This window comes from Podarcis cretensis, assembly GCF_951804945.1.
Source record: "Podarcis cretensis genome assembly, chromosome: 13".
Classification (NCBI taxonomy): domain Eukaryota; kingdom Metazoa; phylum Chordata; class Lepidosauria; order Squamata; family Lacertidae; genus Podarcis; species Podarcis cretensis.
The window spans coordinates 967,716-991,738 of NC_137182.1; the positions used below are offsets into that span (position 1 = coordinate 967,716).

General features: G+C 48.2%; 1 protein-coding gene across 2 annotated transcripts in view; it reads right to left on the minus strand.

Annotated features, from left to right (window-relative positions):
- SGSM1 (small G protein signaling modulator 1) overlaps positions 1-24,023 on the minus strand; it is a gene marked incomplete at its 5' end in the record, with an annotated part of 98,107 nt that overhangs the window by 43,162 nt on the left and 30,922 nt on the right. For both annotated transcript variants that reach the window (XM_079949309.1, XM_079949310.1), the window contains 5 exons: positions 1,183-1,314; positions 1,807-1,952; positions 3,285-3,352; positions 7,535-7,687; positions 8,333-8,495. In XM_079949309.1, the coding sequence (XP_079805435.1) occupies positions 1,183-1,314; positions 1,807-1,952; positions 3,285-3,352; positions 7,535-7,687; positions 8,333-8,495 (662 nt within the window). The remainder of the gene's footprint in view (positions 1-1,182; positions 1,315-1,806; positions 1,953-3,284; positions 3,353-7,534; positions 7,688-8,332; positions 8,496-24,023) is intronic.

The window sequence follows — 24,023 nt, forward strand, 5'->3', positions numbered from 1 at the left end:
GATACCGAGATTTGAACTTGGGACCTTCTGTATGCAAAGCAGATGCCCTGCCACTGAGTTACAGCCCATCCTGATTCCCAGAGCCTTATAATCTATAAAGACATGGAACAAAAAGAAAATGAAACAGGAGGGAGGAGGAAATCAGCAAACTCAGGTAGACGTGCTTATTTATGAATTCTTCTAATGGGCAGCTGGGCCAGAAAAATGCCATGGAAGGACATGCCCAACAAGGCTGGTCGGACGGCCCTGGCCCTTCTCTCCGTTCCTCTCCTGCCACCTGATGGAACAGCTGCTGCCAGGTGACCCTGGGTTCATCTAGCTCAGTATTGTCTACATCAGGCTTCCTCAACCTCGGCCCTCCAGATGTTTTGAGACTACAATTCCCATCATCCCTGACCACTGGCCCTGCTAGCTAGGGATCATGGGAGTTGTAGGCCAAAAGCATCTGGAGGGCCGAGTTTGAGGAAGCCTGGTCTACACTGACTAGCAGGGGATCTCCCAGCTGGACCTGGAGATGCTGGGGATTGAACCTGGGACTTCTGTACACAAAGCTCAACTTATGTAGATTTTATGCAAATTTGACCTATGTGCCGTTCTTTAAGTACCTAGCAATGTCATTGCCAGGCAAGCCTCCCATCCAGGCACTGACCAGACCTGGCCCTGCTTAGCTTCGGGAAAGTGCCCCCCGGACCGCACTCTGGGAGTCAACTCAAGCTGAATGGCTTACAGCACAATCCTACTAGACATGCCCATTCCAGGATCTGCTAGATGTGTACAGGGGAACCTGTGACAGCCTAGCTAATGTTATACTGTTATAGCCAAGGGTCAAACACCCTCTGGGGGTCTGTTCTGCATCTTGAAAATCTCTGTTAAAAATTAAGAGGCCAGTTTCCAGCTCTTATGACTGAGGGGCCATGTCATTACACAGCCCAGAGGGTTACAAAGAGAGATTTCTACTCACTCCATGGTTGGGGGTGGGGAGAGAAATTGCTAGCATTCTGCAAATTTCCTGAGTTCTCCTCACAGCTAGCATAACTGTATGTATGCTCAGTGTTTCAGCAGTGATCATTTGACCATGGTAAAAGATTTATGGTGCTTCCCACCTTTGCTAGTGGCTACTAGATTTGGTTTCAAAGCAAGCCCTTTCTGACCCAGAGAGGCTACTGTCTTTGCTCTACTCACCGGCTGCACCAAGACATTATTTTTGCCGTATAAGAGTGTGGCTCTGGAGTTCTGGTGCAGCGACTCAACGTAGTCTCTGGCTGAGAGAGACAGCCGGTCGTCCATGCTTCCACTGGAATGCCTCTTCTGAATCTAGGAGAATCCAGCCAGGAAATCAACTTGGAACCAGTTTACCTGTTAGGTTGCCTTACCTGCCATATGAACCCACTTAACCACTTTGATCTGCAGAACTGGCACTGCGACTGGCACCACGTAATACTTGTTCTGCTTTTGTAAGAATCAATATTTTAGTACGGCAGCACCCGAACACTTTGGAAGTCCCTGCCGATTGACATCAGTCAGGCAGCTCCACCGTACTCTTTTCAGCGCATGCTAAAAATGTTTTTGTTTAGACAAGGCTACCCAGACATGTAGAATGTTGATGGATGTTTTAATCGGTTTTTAGCTGGTTGCTGATTTTATCTTTTGAATGTTTTAGAGTGCTGTCTTTAATGATGATTTGAATGTGTTGGTCATGAACCTTCCCCACAACATGCATGACACAAAGACATCAATAACCTCACATGTGCATGTGCACACATGCCCCACAGTCCTAGCTGCTTCCCTGCAGCTTCTGAAACCTACACAGAGAGCTGGGCGTTTGGTGGGCGAGTCTTGGCGGCAGTGAGAGCTGTGGATTCGGTGGCGCTGGACCAGCTCGTCAGCCGAGGGGTCGGTCCAGAAATGGTCGGCGGTCTTCATCTTGGTGTACTCCAGTGCACAAGGTCCCACTGTGGAAGGAGGCAATAGGCAGGGCAGGCAGAGGAAACAAGGAGAGCAAGCTGGTAGGCGGCCGTCCCCCATTTGCCGCTGCTCCCCAAACACACAGACACCCACCCACACACACACCCGCTTTGGTCCAGCTCAACAGCTGGACCAAATTCCAGAGCACTGAATTAATCAGGAAAATCCCAGAAGGTCGGAGTACCAGTGTGTGCAGCATGCCCTTGATGCAAGAACCCATAACCTTGAGACACCATAATGAAGAACATGAGAACACAAGGAGAGCCTGCTGAATCAGGCCGATGGCCCACTGAGTTCAGCATTCTGTTCGCCATCAGCCAGATGCCCCAAAGTGAAACCCACAAGCAGTGCCTGAGCACAAGTTCTCCCTCCCTCCTGCAGCTTCCGGCAACTGGGATTCAGATGCATTTACTGCCTCCAGCTGTGAAGGCAGAGCAGAGCCATTGCGGCTAGGAGCCACTGATAGCCCTTATCTCCATGAATCTGCCCAATCCCAGTTGGTGGCCATCACTGCCTCCTGTGGGAGGGAGTTCCATAATTTAACCACGCGCTACGTGAAGAAGGACTTTCTTGCATCTCTCCTCAATCTTCCCACATTCATCTTCAAGGGATGTCCACGTGTTCTAGTGTTATGAGAGAGAAAGAAAAACTTTTCTCTACCCACTTTCTCCAGGGTTCCAGTTGAGGGCACTGGGGAGCAGGTATGCCCCCCCCCCATTTCCCTGAAGGCATCCCCATCTCTTCTCTCCATTCATTAGAGGAAGCAGAAAACAGCCAAAGGGGAAACCTAGCTGATACAGGGTCCCCCTCCCTACAATAAGATATACTGAGGAGTGGGGGCTCTTATTGCCTAGATCAGGGTTTCCCAAACCTGAGTCTCCAACTGATCTAGAGCAAGGGCAGGGGACCTGAGACTCTCCCCAGACCATGCTCCCACTCCAGACAACAAATGCCCCACCCCATCTCCACCCCCTTCTCAGGTGTTCCTGCTCCACTGGAAGGTATCCTGGAACTGCAATAATTATTCTGTTTGCTTGCATGGAAACCTCTGACTTTTGCTGAAATGTAGCCAGGCAGGAGTTTCACCCTTGGCTCTGTGCCCCATGCACTTCTACCTCTGGTCCTGCCCAACTGCAAGTACCTACTCTAAAATACTTTATCTGTATAACTTGAAAATTCACTCCCAGCATCTCGAACACAAGCAAAGTATTGCTCCAAAACAGTCAGGTTTTACCACTCAACAGCACTACAGAAAAGCAAATTTGTCAGCCCCAAAGTACATCAGGGTGTCAGCGCAGAAGCAAGCGAAGCCACATTACCCAGCAAAGAGGCAAGGATTGGCCCATCAACTGGATCCATCAGCAGGGCTTCCTTCTCATAGTATTTGCTGTACAGACAGAAAACAAGGCGAGAGAGAGAAAGGCTTTAATAACCCCAGGAAGGGTATGGTGTGTGCATCTTCCTCCCAGGAAACATTTCTCGACCGCACTACAGCTTCCCTGGCTGCCCACACCTCCCCGTCCAAAAATGCCCTGTGGGAGGAGGGACCCAATGACATCATCACTTTCATTGGGGGCACCCAGTAGGGCTGCCAGCTGCAGGATAAGGGTAAGGACCCTCACAGCCACCCCTGGGCCAATTTACCAATAAGGTCAGCACCCCCAAAACCCATGAGAATCTCACCAAAATTTCCTCTCCCCCTTGTTAACTTCCAAATGTAATTTCTCTCATTAACTGATGGAGCATGGTTGGGGGAAAATAATGGGGTGAGGGCTTTTTTTTTAGCACAGCACTGCATTTAACATACCACTGGGTAATCCTCCAGTTGCCTCTGCATGCCAGTAAAAGTGAAAATTCTCCAGCACTGAACTAGGCTATTGTATGACCATTAATCTGCTCACTGAAAAATTATGAGCTTGGCGGACTTCTGGGTTGGCGCCTCCGGCAATGGCTGAGCTCCTCCGATAGGGAGGAACTTACTCCATGAAAAACAGGGTCTGACCGCCACGGCGAAGGCGGAGACCCACTGAAATCACAGGCGGAAGAAGCCTGTGAACCTGGGATTCGGCTGGCACCTTTTGCGCCTCCCCTACTCGCGGGGAAACCCTGTTTTGGGGATCCGGAGCGACGTGGGGTGAGCGGCGCGGTGCTTTGAATCGACCGCTTCTTTCACGGAGTGAAGCCGCATTGCTGTTGCTGGAGAGCGCTGACTTTTTTCTGTGGACAATTGGATTTTAAACAACTACCCGTGAGTAGAATGGAAAATTGGATCTTTAAGTACCTTAATTTGGCGCCGAAGCGGGAAGGTCATAAACAGGAAGTCCGCCTTCCGCTTTTGTAAATAGACTGAAGCAAAGACGTTACAAGCTAAAGTCTTTGAAAGCTTTTGATAAAGGATTAAATCTCCATCGGTTAAAAATACAGAACCCCCCTTGGAAGCAGGTGAAGAGGGGGGAAATTTTGAACGTAGTAAGCCTGCAGGAGTGAGGGGGAAATCAAATTACCACAGCTCTGAACCTGGGAACGGTCTGCTAGATGACGCTTGGGGAAAGTTTATTGACAGAACGGATTTGACAGCTAGCTAAAATAAGAGCAAGATACTGTTTCCATTGTCCTCTTCTGCATTTAAAATGGAGGAAAAAGTAACTGAAAATCGAAACTATGTTTAATGCCTGAGTTGTGCTTGAAAGAACTGATACAAGTGGAGACTGTTTCCCTCTAGGGGGAGCCTTTGAAATTGTTATAGGAGTGTAACTGGGAGGTCTCCAGCTGCAAGATAAGGATTCTGAGAACCAGAGATTGACCGTGGGCTATTCAAAATGTTGACAGGAGAAGTTATTTTGACTGCATTATGTAAGACAAACTATTTGCTGGAAGAGATTCATAAAAAGATGGATGACATGACTTTTAAAATTGATAATTTGGAACAGAAAGTGACTAATATGAGACAAAAAGTGAGTACCAACACAGAAATAATTCAGGACCTGGCACAGGAACCTACCTTGGCAGAACAAATGGTGGAGGAAAAGGAGAAAGCCGTTGTTTTTGAACCTAAAATAACACAAGCGGGATCCTTAGTTCTACAGAAGCAAACTGAGGACTATAAATTGAGGCCTTTTATGATTGAATCTAGAAAAAGCCAGATTTTGAGGATTGGATCCCAGCTTGGACTGAAGAAGGAAAGTTGGAAAGTCTCTCTATCCAGGGATTAATTGACTTTTGGGACATGGACTTGGATTTGAAAGAGATTGAAGTTTTGGGGGCCTTTGGATTTGGAGGAATCTTGAAATACGTCCTGAAACTCTAGCTTCAACTATGGAAATTTGGCTGAACTGTCGAGAAGGAATAAAAGTAATGTTAGGATGGAGTTCTCTCGAGATTTGCTTTCTAGCATTAAAGAATATGAAGAAGATCTGCAGAAGGGACCTGGAAAAGAGTTAAGAGCCTCGGACATAAGATCTCCAGGTTGATGGACTATATGTAATTGACGGAAAGGACTGGCAGAATCCGAAACCAGGGAGAGGAGTTGATGGAAGAAGATTGGAAAATTTAAAGTTTATATATAGAAATATCGCAAAATTAATGAGTGATAGAAAAATGGTGGATTTATATTTCGTGGATTTAGCAGAAATGTTATAAGGAGTTAAGCATATATAAGTATTTGCTTATTTGTTAAAATAAGGTTAAAAAAAATGGTGAAAGGAGGGAAAGTAAAGTTACATCATATTGAGATAAATTACAGAACAAAAATTGGAAAAGATGGAAAGGATTTGCTGAAATGGTTAATCGAATTAGAATACAGGGAGGGGAGGTGTGAGGAGGTCAAGGAGGCAAGCAAATGAAAGATAAGTTGGGAAGATTAGTCGTGTTTTTTGTTTTTGTTTTTGTGGGTTTTTTTCTTTTTTCTTTTCTTTTTTTCTCTTTTTTCTCTTATTGTGATGTGTTGTTTTGTTTTTGTTTAATCTGGTGTTATTACTTTTACTTTTGCTTTTTGTGGCCCTTGGAATTTTAATAAATATTATTTATTTTAAAAAAAGAAAAATTATGAGCTTGGCTTAAGCTAGGATACCATTTTATCAGTCTGTTGGAAAAGGAACTGAGAAGGAAACAGGCTTGAATTAACACAAATGACAGGATTTAAATTCTGCTGTTGCCAGAGCCTCCTTTCAGTCTGGCCTGCAGGGGACTAAAATTCAGCATGATGCAACATCAGTGAGGCTCCCTCCTGCCTTTCCCTGTAGCTATAATGCTTTTAAAGCACACAGGTTAAAGGCAGTGATGTCCTTCTCTACCACATCCATGCCCAAAAGGAAGGCATAGACTTCTTTGCAGAGGTAGATCTAAATGGCTGTCCCGAATACACCACCTTATTTGAAGGGCGCTAATTGGAGGAGACTTTTTCAGTGATCATACGGGCCCTGACACAGTTTGGGATGGGGGCAGTTTTAGAGGCTACCATGACAGAAGTGGGAGCTTCTTACTTTTCTCTATCTCCTTCCCCACCACCCAATGCCTTCTTCCTTTTTATCTTCTTTTTAAATGACAGCACCTTTTAAGAAGTTAAAGAGAGAGAAAAAAGGGGGGAAACATAAGAAGCTTTCCCACTACAAGAAGCCCACTCCACTCCCTTCCAAAATCACAAATTATCTTGCGCTGCCCAATTCTCCTCCTGATCTGTGTTTGCCCAAGGAGACCCAGAGACAGAGCTCCACCCACCTGGCCCCAGCCAGGGAGAATCCAGCACCCCACTAGACCATATCCCTTGCTGGCTAGCTTTGACCAGCAGCTGAGAATGTTGAGCCCCCATCAGAAGACATGATACAATACTCAATTGCAGCACCTAAAATTTAGGCAAAATGCCTTCAGCCCAAGGGCAACAAGCTGTTCTGCAGTACTTGCAGTCTGGTGTTAACCACACAGAGACATGTTTTTATCCTTAATAGAATTGTGTTGGCTTCTGTACATTGTATAGTTTATAGCTATGTTCATAGTGGTTTTGAATATCACTAGATATTATTAAAGTTTTGCCCTTTATTTATTTATTTATTTATTTATTTGTTTGTTTATTTGATTTCTACTCCACCTTCTAATCCAGAGAGATTCCAAGGTGACTTATTTTATTTATTTTTATATTTTAAAACCTAAGGGGGTAAAGTATCTCTCCCCAGCTCACCCGGACATGCTCAGAAACAAAATGTTGTGCATCAGTTGGGAAGTAAAAATGGAAAACTACTCAAACTTCCAGCAACTTATAATATCATAACCTCAAAAAACATTCCTGCTTTGCGGGGGGGGGGGAGGGCACTGCAACATTTTGCTGCAGGCTCTTCTTGTCCAACAGAACACAGTTTCAGACATGCTTTCCAAATGGCCTAAAACAACCTCTGGATCTCCACAAATTGATCAGGCACATGGGGAATTCATCACAACACCTACTTCCCATGTGAAGTCCAATGAACCCAGATGCTGAAAAGACCAAAGTTTCACTGTGCAAACGAACCTTACGGATGTCTCCTGCAGGAGCGGAGGCAGGCAAAGGAAACTGCCGCCACTCATTGTCTCTCTTTACCTGCTGTTTTCCACCAAGTGGAGCACTATTTTGTCCAGGACCTTTTCGAAAAGTGCTGTCCGGATCCAGAGGTGCTTGATGGCCTGCGGGGAGAGGCTGGGGAGCTTGGAAGCCTTGCGTGTGCTCTCCTGGACACCCAGGCTCTGGTTTCGCCTTAGGGGAGAGAAGGGAGAACAAGTCCCACATTCACCCACATCTGTGGCCGGCCAAAATCTCCCAGAAAGACATGCACAAAGTTGATGCACTCATCTATTTACTGGACATATTTGCTTACAAAAGGATATAACCCAGGTTTTTAAGAATGTGGAAGGAAAATTGCAGCAAAAGAAGGCCTAATCTGCACAGACCAGTTTGGGGCTAAATCAGAGGCTACTTTTTCATGTCACAAAAATTATTGGTCCAGGAGTCTCAGCATCATCATTGTTTATTTGGATGCTGCCATTCCAGAACAAACTATGTTCAAGGTAGCTCACAAATAAAAAAATAATTACATAATTTACCAAGTTACAAAATATAACAAAATTTAAACAATGAACAATTAATGAGAACACCCATGAAGAAATAATGAATAAAATCAAACAATCCTCTTACAGTAAATAAAAATACCACCATAAAATCACATAAGTCTTGCACTAGCAACCCAGGTCCAATGGCCCTCCAGACTTCTCCAGGGGCCTGACGCTGGGGATTAGATGCAAGGGCCAAAGCTCTCCTTCTGCTGCTTGAAGCCCCATTCCAGCTGGTGTCCGGCCATGTCTCAGCCCCATGCGCACACCCAGGCTCAGAGCATAGACTTACACATTCTCAATGAGCTGCTCCAGGTCCTGCACCTTCCGGGACAATTCCTCAGCGGGAGGAAAGCTCTTCCCCACCTTCATGAACAGGGCGGCAATCTTGTTGCTGCGCAGGAAGCCCGCCGCCCGCCGCTTGAGGCCGTGGAGGACACAGGCTTCAACGGCAGCTGGAAGGAGACAAGAGAGAGGGGCCAGATGGTGCATTAGGAGGGAGCAGTGAGGCAGTCAAGTTCACTGATGATGGGAAGTTGTTAAAAAAGAGATTGCAAAGAGCTCCAAAAGAATGTTTCCAAAGTGAGAAAATGGGTGGTAAAACTGGCAAATGATATTCAGTGAAATGTGTAAAGTGATACATGTGGGACCAAAATGTCTTAATTTCCCGTACATGTGCATGGGGTCTGAACTAGCGATGACTGACCAGGAGCGAGACCTTGGGTCTCAATGAAGATGTCACTCCAAAGTGCAATGGCTGTGAAAAAGGCAAATTCCATGCTAGGGATCATTAGGAAAGGAATTGAAAATAAAACTGCTGGCATCATAATGCTGAAAACTATGGTGCAACTGCACTTTGAATCCTGTGTCCAGTTCTGGTCACCTCACCTCAAAAAGGATATTGTAGAGTTGGAAAAGGTTCAGAAAAAGGCAACCAGAATGATCCAAGGAAAAGAGGGACTCCTCTATAAATAAAGGTTGTAGAGTTTGGGACCTTTTAGTTGAGAGAAAAGGCGAGTAAGAGGAGACAGGATTGAAGTTAGAATCATAGAATCATAGAGTTGGAAGAGACCACAAGGGCCATCGAGTCCAACCCCCTGCCAAGCAGGAAACACCATCAGTTCATAAAATGACAAACAGAAAGTGGACAGAGAAAACTGTTTCTCCCTCTCTCATACCACAGGCCACTGTGAGAACAGAATGTGGGGCAAAATCCACAAGGTCCTTCTTATGTTCTTTTATTATGATAAAGGTAAAGGTAAAGGTACCCCTGCCCGTACGGGCCAGTCTTGACAGACTCTGGGGTTGTGCGCCCATCTCACTTAAGAGGCCAGGGGCCAGCGCTGTCCGGAGACACTTCCGGGTCACGTGGCCAGCGTGACATCGCTGCTCTGGCCAGAGCCAGAGCCAGAGCCGCACACGGAAACGCCGTTTACCTTCCCGCTGGTAAGCGGTCCCTATTTATCTACTTGCACCCGGAGGTGCTTTCGAACTGCTAGGTTGGCAGGCGCTGGGACCGAGCAGCGGGAGCGCACCCCGCCGCAGGGATTCGAACCGCCGACCTTTCGATCGGCAAGCCCTAGGCGCTGAGGCTTTAACCCACAGCGCCACCTGCGTCCCTATTATCCCTATTTATTATGATAATATTTATTAATTTTTCATTAATAACAATCCAATGGAGGCCACATTAATACAATACCAAATCATGCCAGATCACAATACAATCAAAAGAACCAATTAATCAGTTCCGAAATCAACATTTTTGGATGACTTCCCATGTTCCGGCTATCAGGAGTTGATGTTATTGATGTTATTCCTTGATCCTGTGCCAATTCTCTTAATTAGTCCAAGTTCCACAATTCCGATCTTAATCCTTTGTGGGGGTTTTTGCAGCCATTGATGTGACCACTTTCAAACGTATTTAATAAATCCATATCCATTCAATTGCAGAGGGAGTTTTATATCCTGTAGCTGTGTAAAATATTTATTTACCTTCTCCCCCCCCCTTCCTGTGTAATCAGTCAGTTTTCTTCAACATTGCCCCTCCTTCGAGAACTGATTTCTACGTGCGACACTTCTCCATTTTGTCCCATCCGAAAGCATTCCAGAGCCCAGCCACGGCTTCTGGCCTACTTCCAGTGTTTATCTCCCTGTTCCTTCTAACGAGCTGGTGCCTTGCCAAAACCATAATAAATCAGAATCAGAGCTCTCTTTAACGGGCAATGTCACAAATCATCACAGTATTTCACACAGTCTATTCTTTTAAGTACTCCATAAAGAAAAGAGTTCCATGGACTGCAAAAAGCTCAAACCTATCCATTCTGAAGGAAATCGACTCTGAGTGCTCACTGGAAGGACAGATCGTGAAGCTGCGGCTCTGGCCACCTCATGAGAAGAGAAGACTCTCTGGAAAAAACTCTGATGTTGGGTAAGATTGAGGGCACAAGGAGAAGGGGACGACGGAGGAAGAGATGGTTGGACAGTGTTATAGAAATGACCAACATGAATTTGACGAAACTGTGGGAGGCAGTGGAAAACAGGAGTGCCTGGTGTGCTCTGGTCCATGGGGTCATGAAGAGTCGGACACAACTACTCTACTAAACAACAACAACGAAGAAAATTATAGGTTCTTGTTGAATCCCTCTAGCATTCCATATATAGTTGTAATTCATTAATAATTTCATTCCATTAATAATTGATTCTTCTTCAGTGAAGACTTGCCGAAACATAGCACAACAAATTATTAAAGAGAACGAAGGCTCCTCCTCACTTACGTAGCATTCCAATTATGATAACGAAAGTCCTCTCCAGATCAAAACCTTGGCACCCAGTGGCTGATTCATTTAGCAGGTTATCTTTCTCCTTCTTCCAAAACACATGTTTCTTATGTCCAAAATCAGACACATTTTACAAAAAACAGAGATACCGCCGTTCATGGCAACTGCCTTGGGGAGTTTCCAATACGTGCAGTGCTATGCACTCTGCGTCCCTGCCCCTGCATTCCATCGGAGCGAGAAGCAGTTATCAGACGATCCACGAGGGAAAGCTCTCCCCCCAACTTGGGGGGTGGGGCTTGCAAGGATAATTACTCCCAAATTATCCTTAACTAACTGCATGGCTGGCATCCATTACTGCAGGAACAGCTGGTCGCCATGGCGGCTGTGGTGGAAGTGGTCCATCCTATGTTCATCTTACCACCTGTTCACACTCTTATCAGTTCTGCAGAGAGATCAGCTCCAACAAACACCTCCTGATGCCCTGAAATGACCTCCATTCCAGATTATCCTTATAAGAAAGCACTATTCCACTTTAGCGTTTGGTGCCAGAGTTGAGATTTCCCTCTCTTCCCTCCCTGCCCCTTTCTTCTTTTGTGTCCTGTCTTTAATCTGTGAGTCTGACAGCTGGGACTGCCATGTTTCTGAGCAACTGTACGCAAGCTGCTCTGGTAGCTGTTTTGGCTGAAGTGCAAAGAGCAAACACTGTAAAAAAGTAAAATAAACGGCAACGCTCTAGAGATTGCACTTCAACAATTGGAAGTTCAAAAAAGCTCCTCCCTAAGCTGCCCAAGCCCATCTTTGCCACAACATTGTCAGTCCCCGGATACCAATGCCAGCTTGGACCCACCAGCTTGGCGCAACCTGTGACCTCAACCAGGTACCCAAAGACCATTTACCACCTGCTGCTGGGGGGACTCCAACTCCACTTTGATCCTTCTCAGAACATAAGAACTTGGGAAGAGCCGGCTCTAACAGGCCTACAGCCCAGCATCCAGTTTTCACAGTGGCCAAGCAGATGCCCCAGTAGGAAGCCACAAGCAGTTTTGGGACACAAAAGCAATACCCTCTCCTCCTGTCGCTTCCAGCAACTGGGATTCAGAAGCATTGCTACCTCCAACTGTGGCGGTCAGAGCATGGCCATTGTGGCTGGTAGCCATCGATAGCCCTCTCCTCCTCCATGAATTCGTCTCATCCTCCTTTAAAGACATCTAAGTCGGCGGACATCACTGCCTCCTGTAGGAGTGAGTTCCATAGTTTAACTACGCACAGGGTGAAGAAGTCTGTCCATTTGTCTGTTCTGAATCTTCCAACACCCGCTTCCTTGGATGTCCACGAGTGAAGGAGATGCTGATGTCTCCAATTATCACCCAAGGCTGACATTGCCCAGAACCAGGACAGAGGCATCTTCCCTACTGGCACTCTTGCCCTTGGGTAGCAGAGGTCCACAGCGTGAGCTTGGAGGCCCCCCCACTTGCCTTGCAGGCCCCCAAGTCTTTCCAATGCTGTTGTGGATTCATTTGCCTTCCCTGCTGCGGGTGACAGTGCGGCTCCGTCTCTCTGGAGTCCAATGGGGGGGCAGGGGGAGCCAGACAGAGTAAATTGGCATTTTGGGTCTGAATTATTTTCAGCTTTGGCAAGCTGCAGTGTTCCCAACCCATTCAGCTGCCAGCAAGCTCGCTTATCAGCAGACAGCATGGCAGCCCACAGCATAGCGGGGGGAAGAAATGGCAGAAGCTACCTAGAATCATAGAATTGTAGACTTGGAAGGGAACCCCAAAGGCCATCCGGCCCAACCCCCACAATCCCCACTTACCCTCCTCTGAAGAAAAAACATGCTTCCTCTGTTACAGCCCATTTCATAAGGCTTCAAAATGACAAATCAAATAATTTTTGCTGATTAACTGACAGAAGCTCAGTAAAATTTGTGAGGGCAACTTGCAAACTCAGGGAACACTGGTTCATTTTCTTAGGCTACTTTGCTTCTGGTGTGTTACTGTCAGTTGGGAATGAATGAGAACATATTCAAGGGGTTAGTGCTCAAAGAGAGTGCTTCTTCAAACAAGGAAAAGTCATTGTAAGTTATCTAAAAAGGGGGGCACTGACACTGCTGTTTTGGTGACAAGTCTGGGGTGGAGCGCCCTGACCCACCACTCACAGGTCAAGTTTGATAGGTGGGTGGAACAGACAGACAAACCCCTTCCCAAAATATCTAGTACAGTGGTACCTCGGGTTACATACGCTTCAGGTTACATACTGTCAGGGAACTGCCATCAGTGCCGGAGGGAGAGAGCAAAATCCAGAGGGATTCCAGAGAGCGTCCCAGGATTGGGAGAGGCAGCCCATCTTCTGGGGAAGAGAATCAGCGTAGCACCAGTGGAGAAGGGGGGCAGATGGGGGAAGCGGCGAGGCAGTCCCATGACTCCTTGCCGGGGACCAGCGGGGAGAGTAGGGATCCTCCGCTGCCTACGCCCTCCTTGCGCAGAAGGCTTTCACACAGAGAGAGTAGGAGGAGACTAGGCGTCAAAGAACTTCTTTGCTGGAAGAAGTTCAAGAAACGCCCACTGACGGATTCTGCCAGCGATTGAGACAGCCACGGGCGAGTGGCTGTCCGGACAGAAAAGGTTCACTCAGGCAACCCAGCCAGGTGTTTGCACCGGCTTACGCACAAGCAACCCCTAGAACCATTACAGCAATCTGTCAGTCCCTGACGTTGCTTGTGCGCAGCCCCGGAGAGGCAGCACGATGAGCCAAACAGGGCCGGCCGGAGAGACAGAGCAAGAAGCCATGGTGCGAGGTCTGGTCGAGAGGAACCGAGACCTGGAGGCGCATGTCGGTACCCTGTCTGCGCGGCTGGAGGAGAGACGGGCTCAGGATGCACAGGTCAGAGCCACCCCGATAGGGAGGAAGGTCCCTGGGCTAGTACACAAGTTTGGTGGAAAGCCCCAAGACTACAATGCCTTCCGAACGGAAATTCAATACGCTTTGGAATTGCAGAAAAATGACTTTGCGGATGACGGGGAGAGGGTGGCTTACATTGTTGGACATCTGCAGGATGGGGCGCACGAATGGATCAGGCCCCTAATGGCGACACAGAATGATGCATTGAAAGATCTTAAGAAATTCTACCAGGCATTGGACGCAATGTACTCCAGCGAGGTGGAGCAAAGCGTGACACGGAGGGAGCTGATGGGGTGCAAGCAGGGGGGCCTGTCCATCAGAGACTACTGGTCTTGTTTTGCGATGTTAGTCCACAAGCTCAGGTGGGATCTGGACTCTGAACCAGTAGAAATGTTGTTTGAAGCGGGTTTGGACCCCGAAGTGAAAGACGAGTTGTCCCAAGCGCCCCGCCCACGGTCGATGGATGAACTCACAAAGACTGTGCTTGCGATCGGTGTACGCCAGGAAGCACAGGCTCAGGAGAAGCGGGAGATAAGGGTGGAACGTTTCCATGGCAACCGCATTCCGGAGATGCCGAGGGAGCCTTCCCAGGCGGCGGAGCCGATGGAAATTGATGGGGCACGGGTGCACGAAGTTTCAAACACTGGCGAAGGCCGGAAAAGGGAGGGGAAGGAGTGGAAAACTACCAAGAAGTGTTTCCTCTGTCAGCGACCGGGACATTTTGCAAAGGTCTGCCCTCAACGAAAAGCCTGGCAAGGCATGATGGGGGCTGCAGGCCATGACGAGAAGGGGGAGGAAGGGCCGGTGCAGGGAAACGACAAAGCCTGGCTGCCAACCAGTAGGGGCAGCAGCCAGGCCAGCAACCAATAGAAGTGCCCCAGCCTGACCCTCCCAAGGCAGCTATAGCCATAGAGGTGGTGCTAGAACTCCCAAATGGGCACCCCGTCAAAGTGGAGGGGCTGCTAGATTCTGGCAGCTTGTGTAATTTCTTCAGCAGAGACTTCACTCTGGAGCACCAGCTCCACCTGTTGCCACTAGATTTTCGCTTGTAGGTGACCACCATCGATGGCAGGGAACTCCTGGGAGGGGAAGTGACACACCAGACACCGCCAATGCGAATGTCTCCAGGCACACGGAAACCATTGCCTTTCACGTGGCCACGCTGGCAGGACCCCCAATAATACTGGGAATGAGCTGGCTGGCAATACATGACCCAGTGGTGTCATGGCATCAGCGGTCGATCACCTTTGGGTCAGCTTACTGCTTAGAACACTGTCTGGGAGGGAAGGAACCAAGAATGACTGTGGCCAGGGTGGCTGGGGTGGCCCTGGAGCAAAAAAAGGAGGTGCCACCACAATATGCTGATTTGAAGGAGATCTTCAGCGAGAGGGAGGCAGACAGACTGCCCCCCCACAGGCCATTTGACTGCCAAATCAACCTGCTTTCAGGGGCTCAGTTACCGGTGGGTAAGCTGTATGCCATGTCCGACCGGGAGATGCAGGAGTTGCGGCAGTTTATTGACAAGAACCTGAAGAGGGGTTTCATAAGGGAATCCAAGGCGTTGGGGGGCAGTCCAGTGTTCTTTGTGGACAAAAAAGAGACTAATCAGCCCAGATTAGTTGTGGATTATAGGGTCGTAAACCTGGTGTCCGAACCCGTGACTTTCCCAATGCCCAGGATTGACGATATTTTGACACGTGTGAGGCAGGGGAAGATTTTTACAAAGCTGGACCTCAGGGGAGCATACAATCTGATTCGGATAAGGGAGGGGGACGAATGGAAAATGACCATGTTCACCCCCCTGGGGGCTTTTGAGTACTTAGTCATGCCATTTGGATTACAATCGGGGTCCACCTGCTTTCAAGCCTTCATGCACCACGTGTTGGGGCCCCTGCTGTACAAGAATTGCGTAGCCTTTTTGGATGACGTCTTAATCTATTCAGACAATGAAACGCAACATGTCAGAGACATCAGGGAGGTGCTACAGAGATTGAAGAAGGATCAGTTGTGGGTCAAGCTGGAAAAATGCCAATTCCACGCCAGGGAGGTCGAGTTCCTGGGGTACAGGTTGTCAGACAAAGGACTAACCATGGATCCGGGCAAGGTGAAGAGAGTGCTGGAATGGAAAGCCCCCCAAAACAGAAAGGATGTGCAGAGGTTCCTAGGCTTCAGCAACTTCTACAGGAAGTTCATAAAGAACTTCGCTCACTTGACAGCGCCCATAACAGATTGTCTTAGTAGCAAAAAGAAGTTTGCGTGGACAGAGGATGCTCAGCAATCCTTTGAAAAACTGAAAAAGGCGTTCGCCTTGGAAGAGCAGCTCCTGCACGTGGATCCGGAGAAGCCCATGAGACTGGAGACAAACGCATCCGACCGCGCAATTGGAGCGGTACTTTTGCAGCCCGGGGCCAAGCAGAACTGGAGGCCGTGTGCCTTTTTCTCTAGGAAGCTGAGCAAGTCGGAGCAAAACTACACGGTGTATGACCGAGAATTGCTTGCGATCTATGCGGCATTTCGGCAATGGAGACATCTATTGATAGGGGCGCGGCACAAGATCCAGGTCCGAACTGACCACAAGAACTTGGAATACTGGCGGACCGCGCGAGTGCTCAACCAGAGACAGATCAGATGGGCCCAGGAGGTCGCCAAGTTTTTCTTCGAAATACAATACATGCCGGGAGAGGAAAACGTAAGGGCAGATGCTCTCTCCCAGAAACCGGAGTACATGGAAGGAGAGGGGCCACCAGAGACCAGGCACGTGTTCCCCGAGGACGGTGGGTGTGTGGGGGAGCATTGGTTGGGAAACGAGAACTGGCAGGGCTCACCAGAGACGATGAGTTTGCTCAGACAAAAATCAGGGAACTCAGGAACGGAAAGGAAAACAATGGAGGGTTTGAGGAAAAGGAAGGGCTACTGTACTATAAGGGAGCGCTGTATGTACCAGGGGAGACTTTGAGGGGGAAGGTACTTAGACAACTCCATGACAACCCAACAGCTGGGCACTTTGGACAGCACAAGGCCATGCTACTTGTCACCAGGCAGTTCTGGTGGCCGAAGGTGAGGGAAGACGTACGAGAATATGTACGAGGGTGCGACCGATGTCAGAGGGCAAAGGGGGAAAGGGCTGTCCCCGCGGGGCTACTGGAACCCTTACCTACACCGGAAAGGCCCTGGGAGGTGGTGTCCATCGATTTTATGACAGATCTGCCCAAGTCAAGGGGAAAGACAGCGGTCATGGTAGTGGTCGATCTACTGACTAAAATGTGCCATTTTGTAGCTTGCTCGCAGGCAGCTACGGCAGAGGAGACAGCCAGACTGTTTGTGGACCACATTTTTAGACTGCATGGGACTCCCTTGAGGGTAATCTCGGATCGTGGGAAACAATTTACTTCCCGGTTCTGGCGGAGACTTATGAGCTTGCTACAGGTCGAGGTGAGCTTCTCGATGGCGAGGCACCCAGAAACCAACGGACAAGCCGAGAGAGCGAACGGTATACTCCAGCAGTACCTACGCTGCTATGTCAGCGAGAGACAGAACGATTGGGTAGAGAAATTAGCTTTGGCTGAATTTGTGTACAATAACGCTGAATACATGTCCACAGGAATGAGCCCTTTCATGGCCAATTACGGGTGTCACCCCAGGGCCTTCCCGGGGAGGGGGGAGGAAGGATGGAGTGTACCTGCGGATGAGCAATTTGTGGAGGAAATGGAGGCCTTACACCAGCAACTCAGGCTGAACTTGGAGCGGGCCAAGGAAGTTTACAAGAGGCAGGCGGACCGGCACCGTCGGGAGGGGGAGGCCATACGGGTGGGAGACTGGGTGTGGTTGTCATCCCAAGGGTTGCCCCTAAAGGGAAGGTGCAAGAAGTTGCAGCCTAGGCGGCTGGGGCCTTTTGAGGTAATACAGCAGGTTAACCCAGTGGCATTTAAACTCAAGTTGCCTGACAGCATGAAGATACATACGGTGTTCCATAGGTCCCTACTTTCACCTTACAGGGAGGGGCGGGAATTCCCGGGACGGGAGGGAGGGGTTACCACCCACCCGCGGGTAGAGGAGAGGGAACACTGTAACGAAGCCACGGAAATACTTGATTCAAGGTGGCGAGGTCGCCAGGTAGAGTACTTGGTAGCCTGGGAGGGGGAACCCAGGGCTGAAAACACATGGGTCCCTTCTGAATCAATCACTGATGGGTATCTGGTGGAAGAATTCCACAGTTTGTTCCCGGATAAGCCCAAACCATTAGCTAGATTCTGGGAGGAAGAATTTGGGCCCACAGACGAGGAAGGGGACTTTGTGGGTTTTCCTGCCTCCGAAGAGGAGGGAGGGGAAGTGTCCGAGGGAGAAGGATCAGACTGGGAGGTTCAACCAGCGGGAAGAGATCCGAGCGGATGGGAGGCTGGTTTTGAATCCTCAGAGGATGATGACAGCTCCTTCAGGGGATTCCCTGCATCGTCGACCGAGGAGAGAGAGGAGGTGGTATCGGAAGATCGCATCAGGGGTGAGGGGGGTCCTGAGGAGGAGGTGGATGTCAGGGAACTGTCATCAGTGCCGGAGGGAGAGAGCAAAATCCAGAGGGATTGCAGAGAGCTTCCTGGGATTGGGAGAGGCAGCCCATCTTCTGAGGAAGAGAATCAGCGTAGCACCAGTGGAGAAGGGGGGCAGATGGGGGAAGCGGCGAGGCGGTCCCATGACTCCTTGCCGGGGACCAGCGGGGAGAGTAGGGGTCCTCCGCTGCCTACGCCCTCCTTGCGCAGAAGGCTTTCACGCAGAGAGAGTAGGAGGAGACTAGGCGTCAAAAAGCTTCTTTGCTGGAAGAAGTTTAAGAAATGCCCACTGACGGATTCTGCCAGCGACTGAGACAGCCACGGGTGAGTGGCTGTCCGGACAGAAAAGGTTCACTCAGGCAACCCAGCCAGGTGTTTGCACCGGCTTACGCACGAGCAACCTCTAGAACCATTACACATATGCTTCAGGTTAAAGACTCTGCTAACCCAGAAATAGTAGAACTTTGCTTCAGGATGAGAACAGAAATCGTGCTCCGGCGGCGCGGCAGCAGCAGGAGGTCCCATTAGCTAAAGTGGTGCTTCAGATTAAGAACAGTTTCAGGTCCGTACTTAACCTGAAGCACCACTTTAGCTAATGGGGCCTCCCACTGCCGCCGCGCCGCCAGAGCATGATTTCTGTTCCCATCCTGAAGCAAAGTTCTTAACCCGAGGTAATATTTCTGGGTTAGCAGAGTCTGTAACCTGAAACGTATGTAACCTGAAGCGTATGTAACCCGAGGTACCACTGTACAGGCATGTTTGAAGTTCGTTTCAGGGGCCTGGCTGGATGATGAAGAGTGGTGGGAGGCACTAGCCCAAGAACCCCCCAGAGATGACACAGAAGAAGATGACTTAGACCCAGGACACCAATGGTGGAACTTGGAAAACCAGTCTGTGGCAGGGACAAGTTTGGAATGAAATAAAAAGGAATATGGAGGTATGGAGAAGAAAAAAATTATGCTAATGGGGAAGGATCTCGGTAATAAAAATGAATGTATTGCCTAGAATGTTATTTTTATTCCAATCCATACCGATAGTGGAGCAGGACACTTCAAACAATGGCAAAAGGACATATCTAAATCTAACTGCGGGGGGGGGGGGGAGCCAAGGATTAAATATAAGTTACTAAAGATTCTCCTTGCCAGATTTAAAGTTATATTATGAGGTGTCCTGCCTCTGCTGGCTTCATGAAGGTATAACATTAAAGAATTCAGATATATTAGATCTGGAAGGTTATGATAACAGATCTGGATGTCATGCATATCTTTGGTATGGAAAACATAAGTACATAAGGGATTCCTGAACCATGTTGTAAGAAAATCAATATATGCTGGACTTCCGGGTTGGCGCCTCCAGCAATGGCGGAGTTCCTCCGATCGGGAGGAATTTGCTCCGTGGAAATCAGGGTCTGACTGCCACGGCGAAGGCGGAGACCCACTAAAATCACAGGCGGGAGAAGCTTGTGAACGTGGGATTCAGCTGGCACCCTTTGTGCCTCCCCTGCTCGCGGAGAAACCCAGTTTTGGGGATCCGGAGCGACGTGAGGTGAGTGGCGCGGTGCTTCGAATTGATTGCTTTTTTCACGGAGTGAAGCCGCATTGCTGTTGCCGGAGAGCGCTGACTTTTTCCTGTGGACAATTTGACTTCAAACAACTACCCGTGAGTAGAATGGAAAATTGGATTTACAAACGTATTAATTTGGTACCGAAACGGGAAGGTTTCAAACAGGAAGTCCGCCTTCCCCTTTTGTAAATAGATTGAAGCAAAGAAGCTGCAAGCTAAGGTCTTGGAAAGCCTTATGTAAAGGATTAAACTTCCATCGATTGAAATCATTAAACCCCCCTTGGAAGCAGGAGAAGAGGGGGAAATTTTGGATTGTGTAGCCTGCAGGAGAGAGTGATAAAAATTAAATTAGCACTGCTCTGAACCTGGAAACGGGCTGCCAGTAGATTGACGTTTTGGGAGAGTTCATTGACAGTGAAGAGAACTGTCAGAGCTGCCCGAGGTCCCAGCTCACAGAGGACCAACGCCAGGTCGTGGTTATATACAAAAGTCTTTATTGAAGTTCAGTTTCCATTCCAAAGCCATAGCGTGCAGCTCTACGTCTTAAACCCTAGACCGCCGAAGCTCCGTCTGAGTCTCCTCCCCCTAGACACCAGTTTAAGACTCTAGCCTTACTCCGCCTCTTCCGTTGTTCTTTCCTCCTCTGGGTCCGTCTGCCCGCCGGGGTGTTGCCCTTTCTGGACTCTTCTGATGCTGAAGAGTCCCCGGATTCTTCCCCCTGCCTCCGGCGTGCTTTAGGACCTGGCTCCCAATCCGAGCTCCCTGCTGTCCCGCGCGCCTGTACATTTGAACTTGGCGCGCGCGCCCACCCGGCCACCTTCCTCCTGACCGTTACACTGCTCCTGTCACTGCTTCCCCCTTCGGGGGGGCTAGCTGGATCTGACTGTCAGAATTCAGGCTCGATTAGAGGTATGTGCCTATCTCTCCAGGCACCGGCTGAATTCTTTCGACCTCCCTCCGGCGACTCCCAGCAGGAAAAACACACGAGGTCCGTTCCGGCGATTTTCCTCAGGCTGTGAGAAAAACACACCAATTGCTTCTCCTCCTCCCTGCTCTCCAGCATATCCCCAGGGAGGGGAATCAGACACAGACAGAAATGTATCTACATTGCTTTTATTCCTGTCTTTCACTTCAGTACAGAGAAAACATGTCTGCTCTCTTCAACAAACAGAGAGAAACACCAAACTCCACCCATGTACATCCTGTACAGGTCATATGACACACACACTGAGCTAACATCCGGTGCTCAGTACAGAATGGACTGCCCCTTTGTTTCCATGGCAACAGTCACACACATCCTGTTTGGCTTTCCAGCCACAAGCAGCTGACTTGGCTGCTAGAGCCTTTGCTTGCTGCTGCATTGCTGCTTTAGAATAACATACTCCCCCTAAAGTATCAATGCGTGCTGCGAGCAAAGCGTCATCCAGAGAAGAAAACAAACAGTTGTTATATGTATAACACTCCCCTGTTGTTTCAGTTCCACCCTTGGAACTACCCGCCATTGGTTTTACCAATGTACCTCTCTGGTTGTGTGACTTCCAAGGAATGAGTGCTTCTGCATTACCTTGGTTAACAACTCTCTGTTGTGCCTTTGTCTCTGACTCAGACACAGCTTCAATTTGACCTTGGTCGTTTACAACAGCAACACATGCAATAGCTTGGTTGGCAAACTCCTTTGAATACCTCTTGGGTGGTACACCCTTCGTTGCTCTCTCAGACCTACGTAAGAGGTGCTGCTCTCCCTTGCTTTCTGGTTCAGCCTCTGAACTCTCTGAAGAACCAGTACTAAGCTTAATCAGTGGTTCATCCTCTTCTGAGGGTCTAGTCATTGTGTGAGATTTCCTCTCAATGACTGTGACAACTGAGCTGTCTGAGCTATCGCTGTCATCATCAGTACTACTGAACTCAATAAGATCAAACTCATCATCATCATCATCAGAATCATCATCATCTCCTGTGGGAAATGTGTGAACAATCACTCTCTCCTGTTCAGGAGCACTCTCTAGCAATTTTGTGAGAATCACCTTACCAGATTCAGACAAAATTACTCTGTAGAGACCCTTTTCATAACCCACAAAAATGCCTCTGGCATTCTTTACTCCACCCGGAGCTTCTGTCCTCACATGAGACCCAAAAACCTTGAAATGGGCAACAGAAGGTTTTCTGTGGAACAGTTTCTCAAAAGGAGAACATCCCAAGTCATTTGAAACCTTTCTCAACCACGTGTAACAAAACGACATTAGCGACTCAGCCCAGTACTCATGTGGCAGATGTGAACTAAGCAATTGCGCATGCATTCCCTTTTGCAATTCTTTGTTCACTCTAACACAGACACATCTGTTCCAAGCTTCTTCGGAAGCTGCAATTTTGTGTCTTATCCCTTTCTTCTTCAGGAACCTCTGGAAATCCTGTAAGAGAAAAATTGGCTTCTCATCTGTGCAAAGACAATCTATGTCAGCATCATGCATATTTTTAACCTTGTCACAAAACTCTTTAAACCTTTCTAAGGCTTCTTTCGGTCTCTCCAAAAGATAAATCCAGACAAAACCTGTGAAAGAATCAACACATATTAGGTAATACTTTGCATTGCCTCTAGATGGTGCTAAAGGACCAATCACATCAGCATACACCCGCTGAAATGCCTTGTCGACCCTCGAGGTGACCTGCTTGGTGTTCTTCTTGGCTACACCTGCAAAAGAAATCATGTTAGAATCATAAGAATTACATTCCATGTAATCACTTTGATCAAAAGTCAACAAATACAGTCCATCTTTCTCTTCGGCAGAAAGATACAGCTCTCCATCTTTGTAGATCTCGCAGTGTTGATCATCATAGGACAGTTTTAGTCCCTTCTTGGCAATCTGCGAAACGCTTAGCAGATTGTACTTCAACTCTGGAACCAAATAAACATCGTTTATAGTCAAGTTCAGACTTTTAAGATACACAGTCCCAATTCCGGTGGCTTCCAGCTCTTGACCGTTGGCTTGTTGTACAACGAAGCTTTGCTTCTTAAACGATGAAAACAAATCCCTGCGATGGGTCATGTGAACCGTCGCTCCCGTGTCTAAAACGAAGGAATTCCCCACTTGTGGTGTGGCTTTTAGGGACATCAAAGCCTTTGCAGGCTTCGCCTGTGACTTGGCATGACTTCTGCCTGACGCCTCAGACTTCGTGGAGCTTCCCTTGGCTCCTTTGTTCTGACGTGGCTTCTTGCAGTACCGCTGAAAATGCCCAGTCTGCCCACAATTGAAACATCGGACAACGTTCAAAGCTACAGCGTCTCCTCCAGTAGCTACAGCAGTGGGGGTGTCTGAACTCCGTTCTTCCCTCCCCCTGTCCTTGACTTCCAGGGCAGCAAGTCTGTCATGTTCGTTCAGAACCACGGCAAAGACCCTGTCCGCCGTTAGATCTTGCGCTGGGAGAGACCCCAGCTGACTGGCAACCGTTTTGTAAGTCCGATTCAGGCTGTTGATCACCATGAAGCAAAACACTTCCTCCTGCAGACGGAAATTGCGTTCCACCATCTGCTGACGCAGAAATTTCATTTCCGTCAGGTGCGCTTGAACATCTCCATCAGGCGCAAGCCTCAGGTTAGTCAGCTTTTCAAAATACAGCAACGCTGAAGAACCTGCATCTCTCTGATGTTTTTTTTTTTTTTTTTTTTTTTATAATGATTTTTATTAATTTTCCACACATAAAATGAAGAACAATGTAACACAGTATTACTTCATAATCATCAATTCATAGTCTTTTTTCTTTGACTTCCCCATACCTCCCTATCCCTGCATCCTTGTTTAAAATTCTTTAGCAACCCTTAAGTCCATTGTCTTAGTTCTTTTTCATAAATATTTCTTAAGTTTTTTTTTTTGTTTACTGCTGCAATTCTTTACTTCTTACCCCCTGACATCTTAACATTCCTCAATTTTACAATTATTTTTAAGATATATCTTGAAGTTCTTCCAGTCCTCTTCCACTGTCTCTTTCCCCTGGTCCCGGATTCTGCCCGTCATCTCAGCCAGTCCCATAAAGTCAATCACCTTTGTTTGCCATTCTTCCAGAGTAGGTAGTTCTTGCGTCTTCCAATACTTTGCCAGTAGGATTCTTGCTGCTGTAGTGGCATACATAAAGAATGTCCTATCCTTCCTTAACACCACTTGGCCCACCATGCCCAAGAGGAAAGCCTCTGGTTTCTTAGGAAAAG